The sequence below is a fragment of the Cherax quadricarinatus genome, chromosome 4 (assembly GCF_038502225.1).
Source record: "Cherax quadricarinatus isolate ZL_2023a chromosome 4, ASM3850222v1, whole genome shotgun sequence".
Taxonomy (NCBI): domain Eukaryota; kingdom Metazoa; phylum Arthropoda; class Malacostraca; order Decapoda; family Parastacidae; genus Cherax; species Cherax quadricarinatus.
The window spans coordinates 39,836,203-39,860,397 of NC_091295.1; the positions used below are offsets into that span (position 1 = coordinate 39,836,203).

The 24,195-nt window shown below is 42.3% G+C and overlaps 1 protein-coding gene across 6 annotated transcripts in view; it reads right to left on the minus strand.

The window, feature by feature from the left end:
- pasi2 (Protein) overlaps positions 1–24,195 on the minus strand; it is a 59,393-nt gene that overhangs the window by 29,893 nt on the left and 5,305 nt on the right. For 2 of the 6 annotated variants that reach the window (XM_070095878.1, XM_070095870.1), the window contains exons 1-2: positions 19,465–19,556; positions 18,126–18,246 (exon numbers count right to left, since the gene is read on the minus strand). The exons of 1 other annotated variant lie outside the window; for it this stretch is intronic. In XM_070095878.1, coding sequence (XP_069951979.1) covers positions 18,126–18,217 — 92 coding nt within the window. In that variant the 5' untranslated portion in view covers positions 18,218–18,246; positions 19,465–19,556. Of the gene's footprint in view, positions 1–18,125; positions 18,247–18,707; positions 18,847–19,464; positions 19,568–24,195 lie in introns of those variants that run through there. 3 more of the 6 variants (XM_053770836.2, XM_053770835.2, XM_053770838.2) reach the window with 3 other exon arrangements.

A 24,195-nucleotide genomic window follows, 5' to 3' on the forward strand; every position in this document is an offset into this window, starting at 1 on the left:
ATATGCAAAGAAATTTTATGTGATAAACGGTTTTAAAAAATGACAAGTTGAAGATTGAGACACTTATGCAACATATGGGAATCTTTATTGAGGAAATGTTTTGCCACACAGTGGCTTCATGAGTCCAGTACAAAGCAGGAAGGTATAAGGAGAGGAGGAGTTTGAGGTAATCAGTCCCTCAGCCTGGAGTCGATGTGTTCAGTACATCAATCTTGTAGAATGTACAACATAGTGCCGTAGACATGGCTTAAATACTGTAGTCAGGTGAGGCGAAGCAGGAGGTGGGGTCATAGTGGAACCATCCACTAGTCTAAGTAGGTCTTCGTCCAAAGGTTGGACAAGTGATAAAGAATTAATTCTTTATCACTTGTCCAACCTGAGGGACTGAGGGACTGATTACCTCAAACTCCTCCTCTCCTTATACCTTCCTGTTTTGTACTGGACTGATGAAGCTACTGTGTGGCGAAACGTTTCCTCAATAAAGATTCCCATATGATGCATAAGTGTCTCAATCTTCAAATTTTATTAATTCCAATACAGAAAATAATAGTGCCGATTGGATAAAAAATTAAGAACACAAGGGAACAATATCTAAAGATATCTAATAATTTCACACCAATTAATATATATACACCAAATAATATACAACAACAACTTTAGTGATTAATCAATTCAAATAAGCTCAATAATGCAGTAATGAATATGGTAATTATTCTAAGAAATGCAGTAGTGAGATAATGCAAGATGCAAACGGGAAAAATAGTAGAATATAAAATTGTGTGTTCTTCATGTCGAACAGCAAGTAATGCTGACAGGAATAATAGAAAGTCTTTCTACTATACATGCTCCTCAGCTGTAACTGGCCAATACAGTAAAAACACATTTATAAGATACAGTGGTACATTGAGTTACAAGCAGCTCCCAACTCGAACAGTTATGTAAGTGTATTTTTTAAGTGCTTTTGTAAGTGTATTTTTGGGGGTCTGAAACGGATTAATCTAATATTCATTATTCCTCACAAAAACAAATTAGTTCGGTATCGGCACTCGAACTTCTGGAACGAATTACACTCGTAACTAAAGGTACCACTGTACAGTAAATGTTATATTGAGATTACCGAGATTGGAAGCAAGTTAGATAATAAGATTATTATTATTATAATCAAAAAGAAGGACTATACAGTGCTGCAGGGTAGGGAAGGAAGCGAGGGTATCGGGCAGCAGAAGGGGGGAGGGATGATTAATAGGTTACAGAAAACAGCGGGGCAGGAGATAGTGTGGGGGTAGAGGGTAGCAAGAGATTGAAGTAGAAAGGGCTGAAGGTATCTGTCAGAGTTTGTGGAGTAAGTCAGTTGTTGTCAAAAGGTCAATGAGAGAGTCTGGATGAAAAGTGAGTCCATCAGTGAGAAGTGGGCAGTCTAACAGAATGTGGCTGACCAATAATGGAACCTGACAATTCTCACAGAGAGGAGCAGGGCACCTCTCCATGAGATACCCATGAGTAAGTCGAGTATGGCCAATGCGAAGGCGGGAGAGAGTAGTCTCTCAACCTTGACACTGGTGACAAGAAGACGGCCAGTAACCTATACTCGGTTTAATAGAACAAAGTTTGTTATTGAGCGGAGCAGACCAACGTTGTTGCCAACGGGTGCGAAGGTGGGTAGCTATTACAGCAAAATAGTCCAGAAATGGAACACCTCTATATGAAATTGGTAGGTCATGTACTGCTGACCGCGCAGCAGTGTCTGCCTGTTCATTGCCCTCTACGTCAACATTACCAGGGACCCAACAAAAAACAATATCTTTATGCTTGGCAGAGATACAGCATGGCCAAAGTTGGATACGAAGAACTAGGGGGTGAGATGTATCAAATTTCCGTATAGCCTGTAGAGCACTGAGGGAGTCTGAGACAACGACAAATGATGACACAGGCATAGATGCGATACAAGTAAGTGCTGCAAGAATGGCATACAATTCAGCAGTAAAAATGCTAGCCGAAGATAGTAAATGCCCTCGCACAACGCTGTCTGGAAACACTGCTGCGAATCCGACGCTGTCAAAAGATTTAGAGCTATCTGTGTACACGGCGATGGCATGAGAATGAGAGTGGAAGTGGTCAAGAAAAAGAGAGCGGGAAGCCACCGTAGGCAGTTGGGCTTTCAAGCAAGGGAGTGAGAAAGAACAGACCCGAACAGCTGGAACTTCCCAGGGGGGTAGAGAAGTGAGATGCTACATGAACATATAAAGGCGGTAACTGAAGGGAAGACGAGCGAATGTAGGCGAAGAGAGAAGGGACGGAGCAAACAGGGGTGGCGAACAAATAAAGAATGTCTACTAATATCAGTGACCATTCTATAAATGGAAGGATTGCGGAGATCGTGAGAGCGCATATAGTAGCGAAGGCAATGGGCATCACGGCGATCAGACAAGGATGGAACATTCTCTTCTGCATAGAGGCTCTCAACAGGGGAAGAGCAAAAAGCACCAAGGCATAAACGTAATCCTTGGTGATGGATGGGGTTAAGGCTAGAGAGAGTAGCAGGACAGGCCGCTGAATCGATCTGGTCACCATACTGTAATCGACTTTTGATAAAATGAGGGCTGAATGTAGGCGAAGGAGTGTTCGACGATCAGCTCCCCATGAAAGATGAGCAAGGGTTTCAAGAAGGTTCAGCCAGCTGTGACAAGTTGCCTTTAGAGGTAATGTGGGTTTCGAGGATAACCTACAGTCAAAGAGAAGGCCTAGAAACCTGACTGTATCACGTTCAGGGATACGGGAGCCATAGAGGTACAAAGGATGATCGGAGATGACAGAGCGTCTAGTGAAAGTAACTTGGTGACTTTTGGTACTGGAAAATTTAAACCCATGCGTGGTGGCCCAATTGGAAACACGGTCGACCGCATGCTGGAGAGAAACTGTAATGAGGTGACAGTCAGCGCCTGCACAAGCAATAGCGAAGTCATCTACATAGAGTGATGATCAAATGTTGGATGGAAGAACAGAGGCCAAATCATTTATAGCAAGGAAAAAAAATGTTGTGCTCAGAACACATCCCTGAGGGACACCTTCAGCTTGGACAAAGTCCGGGGAGAGCACATTATTGACTCGAACATGGAAATGCCTGTCAGTTAAAAAGTTCTTAAGGAAAGATGGTAGATTGCCTCGGAGTCCTAAGGAGTGGGCTTGGGCCAAAATATTATACCTCCAAGTTGTGTCATATGCCTTCTCAAGGTCAAAAAATATGGCAATAACTGAGTGGTTATTCACAAAGGCATATGAGATAGATAACAGCAGAGTGTAATTTTGGTTCTTGTAAGCAAACACCAACGGGGGAAAATTGGGAGAGCAACGTCTGAAGCTCACCCTTATTACCCCTGAGGCCGCGTATATTCCACTGTAAATAGGCCATGATTGGCAAAGTTAAAGATACTAGAAATCCGCAGGTAAGAGTACTTACGGACTAGAGGGGTTAGAAAAGTCCACATGAGGTGGCAGCGGAAAACGTTCAAGCAGCGAAGAAACGGTGCACTGTGAAGAAAGGAGTTGTGCAGATGGAGAAGAGGAAAGAGAAGGAACAAAGGGTGGATCAGTGTCCATTGATGGTTTGGTCTCTGCAATATATTCAGAGATTGCTTCAAGTGTTTCAGAGTTCAGAGACGTCGTATGGGAGACAATATTGGAGATGGAAGGAGGAGGAGTTTGAGTAAAGATCGGAGCTGTAATGGACTGTACCAAGGTAGGGGGGGGGGCAAAAGGGTGGAGGGAACTGGAGAAGTGTGGGAGGGGACAGAAGAGGCAGAAACCTGGGAGGTGGCAGAAGAGGAAGAAACCTGGAAGGGGACAGGGGAGGAAGGCACAGTACGAGGAGGAGGATGAACCTCCACACTTGTAACAGAGCCAGTGAAAGGGGAAGACCCAGGAACAGAGACCGGGAAGGTAAAATGTGGAGGTGGATGAAGGGAAGCAGGGGATAAAGGAGATTTTTTTGGACTTCTGAGAAGTAAAGGGATGATTGGGAGGAGGTGTCATACAAGGTCTTGTCTTGTGAGGGAGAACACGAAGAAGCGAGAACAGACTGAGATGTTGAAGTAGGGATGTCTGAGCCCAGGACAGCAAAAGAATTAGATACAGGAGTGACTATGGGACTGGCAACCGTAGAGGAGGCTGCAGAAGATGGGACCCCAGAAGTTGGGGGACGTTTTGAAACACGAGAATAAGAAACTCGGGGTAGTCTCCCTTGGAGGCGGAGATGAGAAATTGCCATAGCATAAGGGAGACCTTCTGCCTCTTTGAGGCAACGAATTTCCCGCTCTTTAAGTAGACTTGGCAACGGCGAGAGTACGAAGGGTAAGCCTCATGACAATTAAGGCAAGAATGAGGTTGACTTCAAGACGTATTAGAATGGTCATCGGCACCACAGACTGGGCATTCGGCTATAGATCTGCAATATTTTGCTGGGTGGCCAAATCGCCAGCAATTTCTACATTGTTGCGGTGTAGGGATCACCTTTTGAACTTGTAACCGATGTCCTGCTACATAAACAGAGGATGGGAGTTCACGGCTGTCAAAAGTTAAACGAGCCATATTGTAAGGGTATCGTCTCCGCCCGCAGGCAGGAAGAACATAAGTGTCTACCTTGAGAATTGGGAGATCTTGGAGTTCCAGCTGTTCGAGAATGTCAGTGCCATATGTCTGGAAATTCTGTTGGACTATGGTATGGGGCAGAATAACAGTACCACTACAAGAATTGAGGGAATGATGTTTTTCGATAGTGATAGGAATAGTATCGATATGTGAAAGAAGAGAAAGATCATGAGCTTGGGTAGCATTCTGGACTGTGATGATGCGCATACCACTCTTAAGAGCATGAAAGTAAATATCTCTACCAACATGGCGTAGCAGCGGTTTGCCAATACTATGGTCGGAAAGACAGGCAGTAGAAGAAGTCGGTCTTAAAGTAGAGAATTTAGTCCATTGTGTGGTCCGAAACTGAGTGTGGAGAGGGAGTGCATGACGTGTCCGTCTTTTCCGAGTACAGTGGACCCCCGCATACCGTACGCATCGCATACCGTACAATCCGCATACCGGACGCTTTGATCGCAAAAATTTGGCCTCGCATACCGCCCAAAAACCCGCTCACCGCCCTTCGTCCGAGACGCGTCCAATGTGCGGCCTGAGCCACGCTCACATGTTCCGCCAGTGGCATTGTTTACCAGCCAGCCTCCGCGGTAACATCCAAGCATACAATCGGAACATTTCGTATTATTACAGTGCTTTTGGTGATTTTTTCTGGAAAATAAGTGACCATGGGCCCCAAGAAGGCTTCTAGTGCCAACCCTACAGCAATAAGGGTGAGAATTACTATGGAGATGAAGAAAAAGATCATTGATAAGTATGAAAGTGGAGTGCGTGTCTCCGAGCTGGCCAGGTTGTATAATAAACCCCAATCAACCATCGCTACTATTGGTGGTACAGCTGCTGCTGTACCACTGTCAGCTGCTGCTGCACTGTCAGCTGCTGCTGCACTGTCAGCTGCTGCTGCACTGTCAGCTGCTGCTGCTGTACCACCGTCAGCTGCTGCTGCTGCGGTAGTACCGTCTGCTGCTGCTGTAGCATCGTCTGCTGCTGCTGTAGCATCGTCTGCTGCTGCTGTAGTACCCTCTGCTGCTGCTGTAGCATCATCTGTTGCTGCTGTAACATCGTCTGCTGCTGCTGTAGCATCGTCTGCTGCTGCTGTAGCATCGTCTGCTGCTGCAGTAGCATTGTCTGCTGCTGCTGTAGCATCATCTGTTGCTGCTGTAGCATCGTCTGTTGCTGCTGTACCACCGTCAGCTGCTGCTGCTGCTGCTGCTGTAGCACCGTTGTTGGTGTGGCTTATTGAGAATACCAAGAAACAATTAACCCCAGAGGATTTGCCACCCAGGATAACCCAAAAAAGTCAGTGTCATCGAAGACTGTCTAACTTATTTCCATTGGGGTCCTTAATCTTGTCTCCCAGGATGCAACCCACACCAGTCGACTAACACCCAGGTGAACAGGGAAAAATGCCTGGAACTAGTGCTCATATTGGTGAATTTAAAGCCAGCAAAGGTTGGTTTGAGAGATTAAGAATCGTAGTGACATACACAGTGTGATAAGGCCTGTTCTGGAAGAAAATACCAAACAGGACCTACAGTACTCAGGAGGAAAAGGCACTCCCAGGACACAGTGTCTCATCAGTCATTGCTGCATCTTCAATAAAGGTAAGTGTCATTTATTCTTCATTTAGTAGAGTAGTACATGCACAATATATATTGTGCATGTACTACTCTACTATTGTGCATGTATCCTTCTCTTTGTGTGTAGGAAAATGTATATTTCATGTGGTAAAATTTTTTTTTTCATACTTTTGGGTGTCTTGCACGGATTAATTTGATTTCCATTATTTCTTATGGGGAAAATTCATTCGCATACCGAACATTTCGCATAACAACCAGCCCTCTTGCACGGATTAAGGTCGCTATGCGGGGGTCCACTGTAGAATGGGAAGGTAATGAAGTAACATCATCAGGAGATTGTCGTTGGCGTTTAGAAGTGGGACCAGAGTTGGTCCGACGTGGGACGGGCTGGCAATTAGAAAATCGCCGCACCATAGAGGGAGAGGCCAGAAGCATAGTCAAAGGAGAGCGGAGGTCAGACAAATCGAAGGAGTCAGTCGAAATCCCGGCACCTGAAGAGGGTGACAAAACAGCACCAGCAAGAGGTACAGGGGTCTTAGGAGTGTCTGAAGAACGGCCAAAAGACGAGGCAAGGTCAGAAAGGGGTGCGGTAACAATAAGGGGCCCGGGGGTAGCGGGGTCATGGATTGGGGACTCCATGGTTAGGTTACTCCTTTCTTTTTGTTTTTAAGAAAAAAAAAGAAAGAAAAGAAAATAAAAATAAAAAAAAGAATAAAAAATGGGGGGACCGGGGAGGGATAGTTCTTAGGAGGAATGAAAGGACCAGAAATCTCCCTCCACGCCCAAGAGGACCTCAGCACCACAAGTAGCGCAGATTCAGCATGGAACCCGTGCCATACCCTACCCTTCATGCCAGTAAAGAGCAATCCGGGATAGCAACCTCACATCTGCTGAGCTACCTCGGTGGACAAAAGAGAGGGTGGCCAGATATCTGCCACAAAGCATACCTCCTTCGACCACCACCCCCAGAATCCGAAAGGTGGCTTCCAGAGATACACCCGTCGTCCGAAAGACACCCAAAGCCATCCTCCAGGATACCGGAGAGGGATCGGGATATCCCCAGGCGATCCAGATTCCACGGCAAACTACACTACCGCCAAGAACCTCAATGGAATGGGATGGACCCCGGTACCCTTTCCCCTACCTAGGAACTAGCGCGCCTGTGGGAAAAATCCCAAAGGTCAAAAAGAGGAAGGGTAAAAGGGAGGGGTGGGGAGGAGGAGGAGGAAAGGAAAAAGGGGAGGATGGGATAGGGAAGGGGGGATTGGGGGGTAATTAGGTTCGGTCTGAGGAAGGAGACCGACAGGTCTAATTCCTCAGACCAAGAGCCTCTTCACCACACCAAGGAGCCCCCCTTGAAGAGGTTGGATAATAAGAATATCAGTTACTCTGATGGAACGTTACTTATGTTCTGTACAAAATAGTTAGGCCTCTGTATTACTGCATACCTTTGACCTTCAAATAATGTACGTGCTGTACTGTACATATGTATTTTTTTTTTTTTCAACAAGTCGGCCATCTCCCACCGAGGCAGGGTGACCCAAAAAAGAAAGAAAATCCCCAAAAAGAAAATACTTTCATCATCATTCAACACTTTCACCACACTCACACATTATCACTGTTTTTGCAGAGGTGCTCAGAATACAACAGTTTAGAAGCATACACATATAAAGATACACAACATATCCCTCCAAACTGCCAATATCCCAAACCCCTCCTTTTGAAGTGCAGGCATTGTACTTCCCATTTCCAGGACTCAAGTCCGACTATATGAAAATAACCGGTTTCTCTGAATCCCTTCACTAAATATTACCCTGCTCACACTCCAACAGATCGTCAGGTCTCAAGTACCATTCGTCTCCATTCCCTCCTATCTAACACGCTCACGCACGCTTGCTGGAAGTCCAAGCCCCTTGCCCACAAAACCTTCTTTACCCCCTCTCTCCAACCCTTTCGAGGACGACCCCTATCCCGCCTTCCTTCCCCGATAGATTTATATGCTTTCCATGTCATTCTACTTTGATCCTTTCTCTCTAAATGGCCAAACCACCTCAACAACCCCTCTTCTGCCCTCTGACTAATACTTTTATTAACTCCACACCTTTTCCTAATTTCCACCCTCCGAATTTTCTGCATAATATTTACACCACACATTGCCCTTAACCCTTTGACTGTCGCGGCCATATATATAAGTCTTACGAGGTACCGTGTTTGACGTATATATACTCATAAATTCTAGCGGCTTCAAATCAAGCAGGAGAAAGCTGGTAGGCCCACATGTGAGAGAATGGGTCTGTGTGGTCAGTGTGCACCATATAAAAAAAATCCTGGAGCATGCAGTGCATAATGAGAAAAAAAAACTCCGACCATTTTTTTTAATTAAAATGCCGACTTTGTGGTCTATTTTCGTATAGTATTTATGGTTGTATTCTCGTTTTCTTGGTCTCATTTGATAGAATGGTAAACATATTATAGAAATAGAGGTGATTTTGATTGATTTTACTATAAAAAGAACCTAGAAATGGAGCTCAAAGTAGGGGAAATGTTTGTTTTTTGCCAATGTTCAAAAGTAAACAAACAATGCCATTGTCCAATAAATGTCCAACTAGCCATTCTAATATGCAGTCATGAATGGGTTGATGTTATTTATACAATTATTACAGTATTGCCATAGTCTGCATAATAGTAAGTCTTCTATTTTTTGTTTGAATAAAAATTCAAAATAGAAAGCAAGAGTAATATCAGAGGGGCCTGGAGACATGACTGATGAGCAAAGAAAATGTTATTTTAGAGCCAGGAATGTCTGCATTGTTCATTCTGGACCTTATTTTGAAATTGTCATATTTTTTAGTTTTCGTGAAATTGGCCAAATTGCAAATTTCTGACCACATTATTAGGTAGTTGAAATTGGTAAATGGGCAGCTTCTTGTGCTCAATCGATAGAAAAAATGGAGTTCAAAAGAAATAGCCGAAAATAGGGCTCAAAGTCGGCGAAATCGCCGATTTGTAAACAGCGCCGAGGTCGCTAACTTCGCAAGAGCATAATTCCGTCAGTTTTCCATCAAATTTCGTTTTTTTTTGGTGTCATTACAATCGGGAAAAGATTCTCTATCATTTCATAAGAAAAAATAACTTTTTTTTTTTTAAATTTTGCGACACCAGGAGACGCCTCAGGATTGGGGGTTGCGACAGTCAAAGGGTTAAACAGGACATCTCCACTGCCTCCAACCGTCTCCTCGCTGCTGCATTTACCACCCAAGCTTCACACCCATATAAGAGTCATGGTACTACAGTGGACCCCCGGTTAACGATATTTTTTCACTCCAGAAGTATGTTCAGGTGCCAGTACTGACCGAATTTGTTCCCATAAGGAATATTGTGAAGTAGATTAGTCCATTTCAGACCCCCAAACATACACATACAAACGCACTTACATAAATACACTTACATAATTGGTCACATTCGGAGGTGATCGTTATGCGGGGGTCCACTGTACTATACTTTCATACATTCCCTTCTTTGCCTCCAAAGATAACGTTTTTTGACTCCACATATACCTCAACGCACCACTCACCTTTTTTCCCTCATCAATTCTATGATTAACCTCATCCTTCATAAATCCATCCGCCGACACGTCAACTCCCAAGTATCTGAAAACATTCACTTCTTCCATACTCCTCCTCCCCAATTTGATATCCAATTTTTCTTTATCTAAATCATTTGACACCCTTATCACCTTACTCTTTTCTATGTTCACTTTCAACTTTCTACCTTTACACACATTCTCAAACTCATCCACTAACCTTCGCAATTTTTCTTTAGAATCTCCCATAAGCACAGTATCATCAGCAAAAAGTAACTGTGTCAATTCCCATTTTGAATTTGATTCCCCAAAATTTAATCCCACCCCTCTCCCGAACACCCTAGGATTTACTTCCTTTACAACCCCATCTATAAATATATTAAACAACCATGGTGACATTACACATCACTGTCTAAGACCTACTTTTACCGGGAAGTAGTCTCCCTCTCTTCTACACACCCTAACCTGAGCCTCACTATCCTCATAAAAACTCTTTACAGCATTTAATATCTTAATGCAAAGGCATTACGAACATACGTATCCAAGCATAGTAAGGGGTCTATGGTAGAACGTCCCTTACAAAAGCCATATTGACGAGTGGAGAGACTGTTGTGTGTCTCTAAATACCACACTAAACGTCTATTTACTAGGCGTTCCATCACTTTGCAAACTGCACTGGTAAGAGCAATGGGACGATAATGGGAGGTTTCATGTCCCGTAGTGCCTGGTTTGCGGAAAGGGAGAACAATGGCGGATTTCCACAGCTGTGGAAGAACTCCTTGTTGCCAAATAAGATTGTAAAGGCGTAATAGGACTGCAAGGGCTGACTGATGTAAATGTTGTAGCATACGAATATGAATGTCGTCGGGCCCAGCTGCCGATGATCGGCAAGCTGAGAGTGTTGCCTCCAGTTCTTGAAGTGTAAAAGGCACATTATACTGTTCTTCTCTGAGAGAAGAGAAGTCCAAGGGTGCTAACTCTCTGGCAGACTTTGAGGAAAGAAATGAGGGGCATAGATGGAGTCCCTCAGAAATACGGACCAGATGATTGCCAATTTCATTGGCAACATCTAGTGGGTTTGCTGTATCAACACCGGCAACCCGCAGAACAGGAGCCGGGTCAGGAGAATATTTACCACTCAGTTTTCGTACTTTTTTCCAGACTGCACTCATAGAGGAAGCAGAGGTGATGGTGGAGACATAATCTCGCCAGCAAGTGCGTTTAGCGTCACGGATGACACAGCGAGCGATCACACGCTTCTGCTTAAAATCAAGAAGTCTCTCAGTGGTTCTATTATACCGATACCTGCCCCCACACAGCGTGTTTCAAACGTACTGCACGAGCACAAGCAGGAGACCACCAAGGCACGCATTTCTGAGAATGCCTGCCGAAGGTTTGGGGTATAGAATGAGAAGCTGCGGTTAAAACTGAGGACGAGAAGAGGTGTAAAAGCTCATCGATGGAGGACGAAGAAGGAACCTCTCTAAAAACAGTTAGGTGTGAGTAAAGGTTCCAATTTGCCTGATCAAATTGCCAGCGTGGGATGCGAAGAGGTGGTGAATATGAAGGGGAAGTAAGAATGATTGGGAAATGATCGCTGTCATGTAAGTCCGGAAAAACAGACCAAGTGAAGTCTAATGCGGCGGAGGAAGAGCAGACTGAGAGATCGATGCAAGAGAGAGTGCGAGTCCGAGGATCAAAATGGGTGTGAGTACCTGTATTTAAAACTTGGAGGGGGTGGGTGGCAAGAAAAGCCTCTAACTGAATGCCACGGGAATCACAGTGAAACCCCCCTAGAGGAAATGGTGGGCATTAAAATCACCAAGTAACAGAATTGGTGGTGGTAATGACGAAACAAGAAAGGCAATATCCGGAATAGATAATGCCTGAGAAGGAGAGAGATATAAAGAACAGAGCGTATACCACCTATGCAAGTGGATACGGGCTGCTGTGTAATGCAGCAAAGTACGAACAAATAGCTGATGGTACGGAATATCAGTGCGTAGAAGAAGGGCACTTTCATTAAAGGTCCCATCAGGAAAAGGATCTGAAGAATACAATAAATTATAGCCTGAGATGGGAGAGATAACAGCAGAGTGTAATTTTGGTTCCTGTAAGCAAACACCAACAGGGGAAAACTGGGAGAGTAACATCTGAAGCTCACCCCGATTACCCCTGAGGCCTCGTATATTCCACTGTAAATAGGCCATGATTGGCAATGATAAAGATACCTGAAATCCGCAGGTAAGGGTTCCTACGGACTAGAGGGGTTAGAAAAGTCCACATGCGGAGGCAGTGGAAAACGTTCAAGCAGCAAAGGAATGGTGCGCTGTGAAGAAAGGAGTTGCGCAGATGGAGTAGAGGAGAGAGAAGGAGCGGAGGGTGGATCAGTGTCCATTGATGGTTTGGTCTCTGCAATATATTCAGAGATTGCTTCAAGTGTTTCAGAATTCAGAGACGTCGTGTGGGAGACAATATTGGAAATGGTAGGGGGAGGATGAGTAAAGATTGGAACTGTAATGGACTGTACCAAGGTAGGGGGGGGGCGAAAGGGTGGAGGGAACTGGAGAAGCGTGGAAGGGGACAGAAGAGACAGAAACCTGGGAGGTGGCAGAAGAGGAAGAAACTTGGGAGGGAACAGGGGAGGAAGGTACAGTACGAGGGGGAGGGTGAACCTCTACACTTGTAACAGAGCTAGTGAGAGGGGGAGAACCAGGTACAGAGACAGGGAAGGGAAAATGAGGAGGTGGAAGATGGGTAGGAGGTGTTAACGGACCTTTTTTTGACTTTTGAGAAGTAGAGGGACGATTGGGAGGAGGTGTCATACGAGATCTCGTCGCTACTGAGGCTTGTGAGAGAGAACACGAAGAAGCAAGATCAGACTGAGACGTTGAAGTAGGGACATCTGAGCCGAGGACAGCAAAAGAATTAGCTACAAGAGTGACTATGGGAGAGGTAACCACAGAGGTGGGTGCAGAAGATGGGATACCAGAAGTGGGGGGACGTTTTGAAACACGGGAATAAGAAACATGAGGTAGTCTCCCTTGGAAGCGGAGATGAGAAACTGCCATGGCATAAGGGGGACCTTCTGCCTCTTTGAGGTAACGCATTTCCCGCTCATTTAAGTAGACTTGACAACGGCGAGAGTACGAAGGGTGAGCCTCATGACAATTAAGGCAAGAAGGAGGTCGATTGCAAGACGTATTAGAATGGTCATCGGCACCACAGACTGGGCATTCGGCGATAGATCTGCAATATTTCGCTGGATGGCCAAATCGCCAGCAATTTCTACGCTGTTGGGGTGTAGGGATCACCTTTCGAACTTGTAACCGATGTCCTGCTACATAAACTGAGGATGGGAGTTCACGGCTGTCAAAAGTTAAACGAGCCACATTGCTAGGGTATCGTCTCCGCCCGCGGGCAGGAAGAACGTAAGTGTCTACCTTAAGGATTGGGAGATCTTGGAGTTCCAGCTGTTCAAGAATGTCAGTGCCACATGTCTGGAAATTTTGTTGAACTATGGTATGGGGCAGAATGACGGTACCACTACAAGAATTGAGGGAATGATGCTTTTCAATAGTTACAGGAACAGTATCGATATGGGAAAGATGAGAAAGCTCATGAGCCTGGGTAGCATTCTGTACGGTGACGATGAGCGTACCACTCTTAAGAGCATGAAAAGAAATATCTTTACCAACATGGCGTAGGAGTGCCTTGCCAATACTGTGGTCAGAAAGATAGGCAGTAGAGGAAGTCGGTCGTAAAGTGAAGAATTTAGTCCATTGTGCAGTCTGAAACTGAGCGTGGAAAGGTAGTGAAGGACGTGTCGATCTTTTCTGAGAAGAACAAGAAGGTGGAGAAGCATCATCAGCAGGTAATTGTCGTTGTCGTTTAGGCGTGGGACCAGAGTTGGTCCGACGTGGAACGGGCTGGCGATTCGAAAATTGCCGCACCATAGAGGGAGAGGCCGGAAGCATAGTCAGAGGAGAGCGAAGGTCAGATAAATCGAAGGAGTCAGTCGAGGCCTCAGTACCTGAAGCGGGTGAGGAAACAGCACCGGCAAGAGGTACAGAGGCATGAGGAGTGTCCGAAGAGTGGTCCAAAGACGAGGAGGGGTCAGAACGGGGTGCGGTATCAAGAAGGGGCCCGGGGATAGCAGGTTCATGGACTAGGGCTGCCATGGTTAGGTTACTTCTTTCTTTTTGTTTTTAAGAAAAAAAAAAGAAAGAAGAAAATAAAATAAAAATAAAAAAAAGAATAAAAAAAGGAGGGACCGGGGAGGGATAGTTCCTAGGAGGAATGAAAGGGCCAGAAATCTCCCTCCATGCCCAAGAGGACCTCAGCACCGCAAGTAGCGCAGATGCAGCATGGAACCCGTGCCATACCCTACCCATCATGCCAGTAAACCAGCAATATGGGATAGCAACCTCACATCTGCCGAGCTACCTCGGTGGACAAAAGAGAGGGCGGCCAGAAATCCGCCACAAAGTATACCTCCTTCGGCCACCACCCCCGGAATCCGAAAGGTGGCTTCCAGAGATACACCCGTCGCCCGAGACACACCCAAAGCCACCCTCCAGGATACCGGAGAGGGATCAGGACATCCCCAGGCAATCCAGATTCCACGGCAAACTACGCCACCGCCAAGAACCTCAACGGAATGGGATGGACCCCGGTACCCTTTCCCTTACCTAGGAACTAGCGTGCCTGTGGGAAAAAAAAAAGGCCAAAAAGGAAGGGCAAAAGGGAGGGGTGGGGAGGAGGAGGAGGAAAGGAAAAAGGGGAGGATGGGGAGGATGGGATAGGGAACGGGGGATTGGGGGGTAATTAGGTTCGGTCTGAGGAAGTAGACCGACAGATCTAATTCCTCAGACCAAGAGCCTCTTCACCACGCCAAGGAGCCCCCCTTGAAGAGGTAAAGACCTGAAATGCATTGCATGGCTAAAGCTATTTTAAAATATTATATGCAACACTTTTGCATGATTTGGGGAAATAAAATATGTCTATGTCTCTATTTATAAATACAGTACATGGCAGGTCATTTCCTTTAATTATATTATGCATATTTTTTTTTTACAATGGCAATGGCTGTAGCACAAACTATAGTACATTCTCTATGGATCCTTTCCAGCAATATTATCACTCTTTTAGTAACACATTCTGTTTTTCTTCCACATCTCTTATTTCATAATTTAGGATTTTCACTAATCATATATTAATTTATATAAAATAACAAAATAAAGTAAACCATACACCTGTACTGAGTATGTTAGCAAACCATGTACTGTATAGCTTTCCTAACATGACAGTTTATTCCTATACAAAAATTCACTTCTATTCTTTGCTGTCCTGTCTGTTCTAGGTTAAAGTCATGTTAAGTCTTTCCCAGACACTTCAACTACCTGTACAGTATTGTATTTTGAGTGTTAGAAGGTTTTGCAGAGGAATGCTGTAGTGCAGCGGTATTCATTGCACGGCTCGCGAGCCGCCAATAACAAGATATGCAGGCTAATATTACCATGTCTAATTTTTCTCATTTACTATATTTCACTAGCAGCTCAGTACTACATAATTTAGCTGAGTTACGCTAACTTGCAGTAGCTGCGGCTCTCTCAATCAATGTGTTTAACCGACGTGGCTCTCTTGCAAAAATTAGTGAATAACACGGCTGTAGTGTGATGGCCTAGTAAAAACATAGAATCATACAGCACTTCCAATTACATGTAGTATTATATACTGTACTATAAATCTAAATGAGGAAAATGAATGTCTTGTATATAACTGAACAGGAAAGCAAAAAGAGTGAAATTCATATAAACGAAGATTGGGAAACTTTTAATTGCTCTTTGTGGGCATAAAATTGTAACACAAAAATGTGGTGTAGATGAAGAATACATACTGTGTAAACAATTATAATAGAGCAATGGGCACATCCTTTACTTACTCCAAAGCAATGTTTCCTTGAGCAAGCGAAGCCAACCAGTCTTACATTTTTTTATATTAATTCTCTATTAACTATCTGAAGTCTTTAAGAAAATTATAATCAATAACCTCTAACATGACAAAACAAAGCAACTAAGTCAATTTAAAACCAGAGATTAAATCAACAGGTCTCTATATACAGAAAAAAAAAATTAAAATATTTCCTACACTGAGAAGTTAGTGAAGTTTTCAAGAATGTATTTACACAGAATGAGAGATTCATCATTAACATCCACGTGAGATTTAGGATACAGTAAAGTACTCAAAGCAATTGTACAATAAACAGGTGGTAATGTACAGATTTCCTAGGGCTGCTTTAACCAACTCCTCTCATCAGTGCAAAATATAATGACCTATTACTAAGTAAAACTAAAACTTGTACATTAATAATTTCAAAAAGAAATGTCAAAGGATAATGTATATATCCACAATACACTTCCTATGAGCACAGTAAGTTATACAGTATTGTATTATTAATTAGCAGTGTGTTCTACGTCATGTTTTACTGTATACGCATTTACTCTTTATTTTACTTGCAAATTTTCTATTTTGTGCAGAATTAAAATGTTTTGTGTTATTCATAGCAGAATGAGTGTTGATACCATATACATGTACTCACACAAAACAGAAGAAATACATTTAACAAATCTGTTGATTAGTGAGCTTCACTTAGTGCATACAATTCCAATCCTGCAACAATAATGTTGATATATATTGCTGTGTACTGTACTTCACAATACAGCATACTGTATTATACTTCAATCTTCAATACTGTACATGTAATTTGTAAACAATAAATAAATATAAATCTGCATGTCATGGCTTAGGGAGAATGGAATTTTGGCATGCAGTGTAACAAAATAGTCACAAATCAGATGGTGACTTCCTTTTACCCAACCTAATCCACAGTAAAACAAAATAACCTAGCATTATCTGCTTGATTACCTGTGGTGTGTTACTACCCTCTATTACCTCCAGTCAAACACTGATAACTACCCGAACACACTGTTCCTAGCTCCGACTAACCCAACTGAAGTCTCCTTTATTATCAACAAACTAAAAAACAAGACAGGAGATTTAAATACCTTACCACCCATTATATACAAAAAAGTGTCACAGGTGCTATCACCAATCATTGCAACACTCTTTAACAAATCCGTTGAATCCTCTACCTTTCCTACAGTTCTCAAAATAGCAAGGGTCACCCCGATCCATAAAGGAGGAGACCACACAGACTTGAATAACTATAGGCTAATATCCAACTTACACCCTCTCTCAAAAATCTTTGAAAAATTAATCCATAAGCGTAGCTATTCCTACCTCATCTCCCACAACATACTCAACCCCTGTCAATTTGGGTTCAGGCCTAATAAAAATACTAATGATGCTATTATCCACATGCTAGAACATATTTATAGAGCAATAGAGAAAAAAGAAGTCCCACTGGGGATCTTCATTGACTTACGTAAAGCTTTCGATACAGTTGACCACGACTTGCTCCAATAAAACTGTCGCACTATGGTATAAGAGGGCACTCCCTCAACTACCTAAAGTCATACCTCAGCAACAGAAGCCAATATGTGTACACAAATGGGGCAAACTCTTCCGCACAGCCAATTACAGTTGGTGTCCCACAGGGAAGTGTCCTAGGCCCTCTTCTCTTTCTCATACACATAAATGACCTACCAAATGCATCGCAACTACTCAAACCCACACTATTTGCAGATGACACTACATACGTCTATTCTCACCCGATCCCAGTCATGCTAGCCAATACTGTAAATACCGAATTACAGAAAATATCAACCTGGATGAGGACCAACAAACTCACTCTAAACATTGACAAAACCTACTACATTCAGTTTGGTAACAGAGCTGCAGATGTGTCTCTTAACATAATGATAAATGAATCACCTATCACAAAACTCACAGAGGGAAAATTCCTAGGAATCCACCTTGATAATAGACTCAAATTTCAAACACATATACAACAAATTTCCAAAAAAATTTCCAAGACCGTAGGCATACTATCGAAGATACGGTACTATGTTCCACAGTCAGCCCTCCAGGCCCTATATCACTCACTTATTTACCCCTATCTCACCTATGGAATTTGTGCATGGGGCTCAACAACAATAAACCATCTCAGACCACTAATCACCCAACAAAAGGCTGCAGTCAGAATGATAACAAATTCCCACTACAGACAGCACACTCCACCAATATTCAAAACTCTAAACCTACTCACAATACAAAACATCCATACTTATTACTGCACCTACTACATACATAGAACACTTAACTCTGACATAAACCCTCCCCTCAAACATCTCCTTACCAACCTCAACAGAACACATGACCATAACACAAGGCACAGATCACTCTTTGATGTTCCTTGTGTCCATCGCACGCTATGCAAAAACTCAATGCACATAAAAGGCCCTAAAATCTGGAATTCATTACCTGTGAATATAAAAGAAACACTGTTTATAAATTCAAGTCTCTTCTCAAAAATCACTTACTCACCCACAACTAAATAAATACTGAATAATTGTATCTCATATAATATCTCATTATTGTATCTCATAAATGTCAACCTGTGACCCAATCAAACTTTGTAACTATTTAACTTCATTACCTAACATAATACTCCATTCTACTGATTACACAGCAACACAGTAAATGACCATATGACCTGTCTTTGTAATACTCATTTATGTACTAAATTGTTATCTGTTTTACAAAATTTTTTGTACCACTGAATATATCATTGCTTAGTTAATCTTAAGTTAATTTTAAGCCTGCCCATAATGTTCTGCATACAAGGGGCTTTGGCATGCTGCACTTTAAAAATTGTATTCCTTGTACTTTTCTGTATCATGTTCAAATTAATAAATTAATAAAATAAATAAATATGTCTTTACCTGTTCACTGGTGGCAACAAGTGTCACTTGCCTCCCTCCTTCCTTGTGAAATCATATTATATTGTAAACAACTCACATAAAGTGTTTATATCTTATAAATAAAGGAAACACCACAACTTATCTACTTGGTGGTGTATAGCTACCTTATCAATTGTATCCTGACCAAAAAAAAAAAAAAAAAAATACAGCATGTCTTCACTTAACTGCAAAATTTTATACACAAGCTACAATGAGTGTCATTTGCTGTTGATTCAGAGTGGGCACCTTTCTTCCTCCCATCCACATATATTTGTATATACTATAATATACATATGTAATAAGAGTACATATTCCAAAATGTGAAATATTAATGTGTAGTGTACAAATACGAACACTTAATATTGTTTTTAATTATGAACAATAAACTCATAATAATTAAAAAGAACATTAAATGTTTTAATTATTATGAATAACAAACTCAAATCACTTGGGTGTGCAAATGTGATAATATAATATATCCCAGGTAAATAAGAATAGTTAGTAAAGTAAGTTAGTAATAGATTTTTACCTACTACGTACACAAATCAACATTTGAACAATATTTTTAACAATAAATTTAATTAAATAAAATTTAATATATAAAGCAGCTAAAACAAGAGAAACCTTCTCTGATTAATAGCCATTTAAATATAAGCTTTAAAGTGGATTATGGAGCAAAGCAGTTAATTCCCAACTGCCATCACTGTAATGGCAAGACAGTAGACAAAAATTTAATTACAGTCTGGTATGGGGGACAGGATCCCCCACGTAGTTCATCTCGAGGTTTTGATGCGACATGCACACGGAGTTGAGGTAGGCTGGGCCAAGGAGCTGGAGAACCACTTACAGGTGCGTTCACACACAAGCAGTTATCAATAATAGAAAAAACATGCTAAGTTAATACTACCTTCTGAGATAATGTTTAATAAATAACAGTTTAGATATGAAACTAGTTAGAAAATTTAAAGTGAGCAAGAACAAAAACCGTAAAATTATTTATCGAAAGATAGGTTAAAAAAAGACATTTCATGTAAGTGAAACGTATATAGAGGTCTGTTGCTACACGAGTCTTTTTAACAACTTGTCAGCTAGCCAGCCTTCACCTACCAATTAAGACTATTGACTAAAGTCAGTTAAAAATACTGTCTGCCTTTCTTAACTCATCCATAGCTTAGCTTCACTGCCTTTCTCAGGTCTTACACCAGCTACTTTCACTTAAAGCATCTACTTTATATTGATGTTTAAGTAATCAAGATACAACCTGATATGATGTTACTCCAAAATGGCAGTAACCAGTAGCTAATTTTCATTCCACAATATGTAATGTATGCCAGTATACTGTAACCTATCTGAAGTAACTTTATGTGACTTCCATATACTGTACCTGGAGGGTGTTCCGGGGGCCAATGCCCCCACGGCCCAGTCCAAGACCAGGCCTCGTGGTGAATCAGGGCCTAATCAACCAGGCTGTTACTGCTGGCCACATGCAAACTGACATATGAACCACAGGCTGGGTGGTCAGGTACTGACTTTAGGTGCCTGTCCAGCTCCCTCTTGAAGACAGCCTGGTGTCCATTGGTAATCCCCATATAATCCATTATTGCAATATACTGGATTTGTGTGTATGGACAAATTGGTTGATCTTCATACGAGCCATTTAAAATTATTGTTCATTATAAATAATGTAGTTTAAACAAATTATACATGTTGCACTGTACAAACTGCAACATTTTGTATACATGGATGTTTTTATTTAACCCATAAACGGTCCAAATTTATATATACGTTCACTACCCCAGTGCCCTGAATATTTTGAAAAATAAAAAAATAATTTTTTTAACAAAAATAAAGAGTGCATTTTTCTAAGTGTTAAAGGATTAAAATAAAAAAATTAGGGTCAGTACTTACTGAGATATGAGGCTGCAAAATTGGCACTTAATGCTCACCTGATGGCAACACAGAGTCCTGCCACTTGCAGAAGAATTTGCCAATATACTATTTTTCTCATTTTTATATTTTATATAATTTTTATGTTCTGATAATTACAATTTATTGTAGTTCTTGTCATTTCATAATCAATCTTTGTTCTCACACTAATATTAGGTACTAAAATTGTCACAAACACACTGGCAGGTGGACATTTACACCTGCCTTGGTCATTTACTATTGTCTACGAATACATACAAAGTATTTATAGGTCCAAGCAAAGTTTTAGATACATGGGAGTATAGAAGAAGAAGAAGAAGAAGAAGAAGAAGAAGAAGAAGAAGAAGAAGAAGAAGAAGAAGAAGAAGAAGAAGAAGAAGAAGAAGAAGAAGAAGAAGAAGAAGAAGAAGAAGAAGAAGAAGAAGAAGAAGAAGAAGAAGAAGAAGAAAGGAAGAAAGGAAGAAAGGAAGGAAGAAAGGAAGAAAGGAAGAAAGGAAGGAAGGAAGGAAGGAAGGAAGGAAGGAAGGAAGGAAGAAAGGAAGAAAGGAAGGAAGGAAGGAAGGAAGGAAGGAAGGAAGGAAGGAAGGAAGGAAGGAAGGAAGGAAGGAATTCCCTTGAAGCAATTTGTATGACAAGTGTTCAGTGACAAGCATCAGGGAGGGCAGTGATAAGATCAGATATGAGATGACATTTGATGGGCTCCAGCAAGGGTGCAGAGATAAGAGGAGATAGTGCAGTGATAAGAGGGGGTGCCAGCGAGAGTGCAGAGATAAGGGATGATATTCGATTAGCTCCTATCTCTGATTATCTGTCTCTCTGTCTGCTTGTCTCTTTGTCCCTCTGCTTGTCTCTCTGTCTGTCTCAGAGAGAGCCACTGTAAACCAACAGGTATTCTTATGCATTATATCTACAAGCACAGTATAGCACTTTGGAATTTTTAAGTTATCCTAGGTAATTTACACTATGTATAATTGTATTTGTGTGTACCTGTGAGACAGACAGACAGATAGACAGAGATAGACAGAAATAGACAGAGACAGATAGACAGACCCTAAACTTGGGGTTAACATCACTTTCCTCTTAAAAGGGGAGTGTTAATATAACATTACATCAGTGAATCCTTGGTGTTTGCCCCACTGTTTGCTCCAGCTGGCGCTCAATATAACTGGCGCTCCCACAATGTACTAAGTGGTCCCAGATTTTTTTAACATGGTGCACACCGAGTGTTAAGACCCATTCTATGCTGACCAGGCATCTCAGGCCAGTCATGCCAAATTTGGAGGCAGGAAAAATAAAACGTATATTTACGCTTGGGGCACTAGCGGTAAGAACGTATATATACGTTTGGACCGTTTACGGGTTAATGCTCATATTAAATACAGTGGTACCTCGAGTTACGAACTTAATTCGTTCCAGAAGGCTGTTCGAGTGCCGATACCGAACAAATTTGTCCCCATAAGGAATAATGTAAATTAGATTAGTCCGTTTCAGACCCCCAAAAATACTTACAAAAGCACCTACAAAAATACACTTACATAACTGTTCGAGTTGGAAGCTGTTCGAAACTCAAGGTACCACTGTGTATGCATATGGCACTACTGCACAGTTTGAGTGTTGCACAGGCACTTGCTACCAGGATTAGCCAGTCATGTCTCTGTTACGATTTCAAATTCTCCTCTGTAGCCAGTATCTGTCCAGTCATCTAAACAATTCTAGTTAAGTTTTTAGCAATGATTATATTACAGGCTTTTTATATATAGATAATTATTCAGTGTTAACAAAAGCTATAAATTGTTATTGCATAAAACTTTGAAAGTTTTATTTATTTAATAAATCTTAATTAATATTTTTATTGATTTCATTTAAAAATTTTGAACTGGTGTTTTTGTTTACATGCCCCTAATAAATCAATAACAGGCTTTAAGCACCCTACTTACCAACAATATGCACTTATTATAATGCAATACAGTAGTATAGTTCCTGGAGTTTACCTGGAGAGAGTTTCGGGGGTCAACGCCCCCGCGGCCCGGTCTGTGACCAGGCCTCCTGGTGGATCAGCGCCTGATCAACCAGGCTGTTGCTGCTGGCTGCACGCAAACCAACGTACGAGCCACAGCCCGGCTGATCAGGAACTGACTTTAGGTGCTTGTCCAGTGCCAGCTTGAAGACTGCCAGGGGTCTGTTGGTAATCCCCCTTATGTGTGCTGGGAGGCAGTTGAACAGTCTCGGGCCCCTGACACTTATTGTATGGTCTCTTAACGTGCTAGTGACACCCCTGCTTTTCATTGGGGGGATGGTGCATCGTCTGCCAAGTCTTTTGCTTTCGTAGTGAGTGATTTTCGTGTGCAAGTTCGGTACTAGTCCCTCTAGGATTTTCCAGGTGTATATAATCATGTATCTCTCCCTCCTGCGTTCCAGGGAATACAGGTTTAGAAACCTCAAGCGCTCCCAGTAATTGAGGTGTTTTATCTCCGTTATGCGCGCCGTGAAAGTTCTCTGTACATTTTCTAGGTCGGCAATTTCACCTGCCTTGAAAGGTGCTGTTAGAGTGCAGCAATATTCCAGCCTAGATAGAACAAGTGACCTGAAGAGTGTCATCATGGGCTTGGCCTCCCTAGTTTTGAAGGTTCTCATTATCCATCCTGTCATTTTTCTAGCAGATGCGATTGATACAATGTTATGGTCCTTGAAGGTGAGATCCTCCGACATAATCACTCCCAGGTCTTTGACGTTGGTGTTTCGCTCTACTTTGTGGCCAGAATTTGTTTTGTACTCTGATGAAGATTTAATTTCCTCATGTTTACCATATCTGAGTAATTGAAATTTCTCATCGTTGAACTTCATATTGTTTTCTGCAGCCCACTGAAAGATTTGGTTGATGTCCGCCTGGAGCCTTGCAGTGTCTGCAATGGAAGACACTGTCATGCAGATTCGGGTGTCATCTGCAAAGGAAGACACGGTGCTGTGGCTGACATCCTTGTCTATGTCGGATATGAGGATGAGGAACAAGATGGGAGCTAGTACTGTGCCTTGAAGAACAGAGCTTTTCACCGTAGCTGCCTCGGACTTTACTCTGTTGACGACTACTCTCTGTGTTCTGTTAGTGAGGAAATTATAGATCCATCGACCGACTTTTCCTGTTATTCCTTTCGCACGCATTTTGTGCGCTATTACGCCATGGTCACACTTGTCGAAGGCTTTTGCAAAGTCTGTATATATTACATCTGCATTCTTTTTGTCTTCTAGTGCATTTAGGACCTTGTCGTAGTGATCCAGTAGTTGAGACAGACAGGAGCGACCTGTTCTAAACCCATGTTGCCCTGGGTTGTGTAACTGATGGGTTTCTAGATGGGTAGTGATCTTGCTTCTTAGGACCCTTTCAAAGATTTTTATGATATGGGATGTTAGTGCTATTGGTCTGTAGTTCTTTGCTGTTGCTTTACTGCCCCCTTTGTGGAGTGGGGCTATGTCTGTTGTTTTTAGTAACTGAGGGACGACCCCCGTGTCCATGCTCCCTCTCCATAGGATGGAAAAGGCTCGTGAT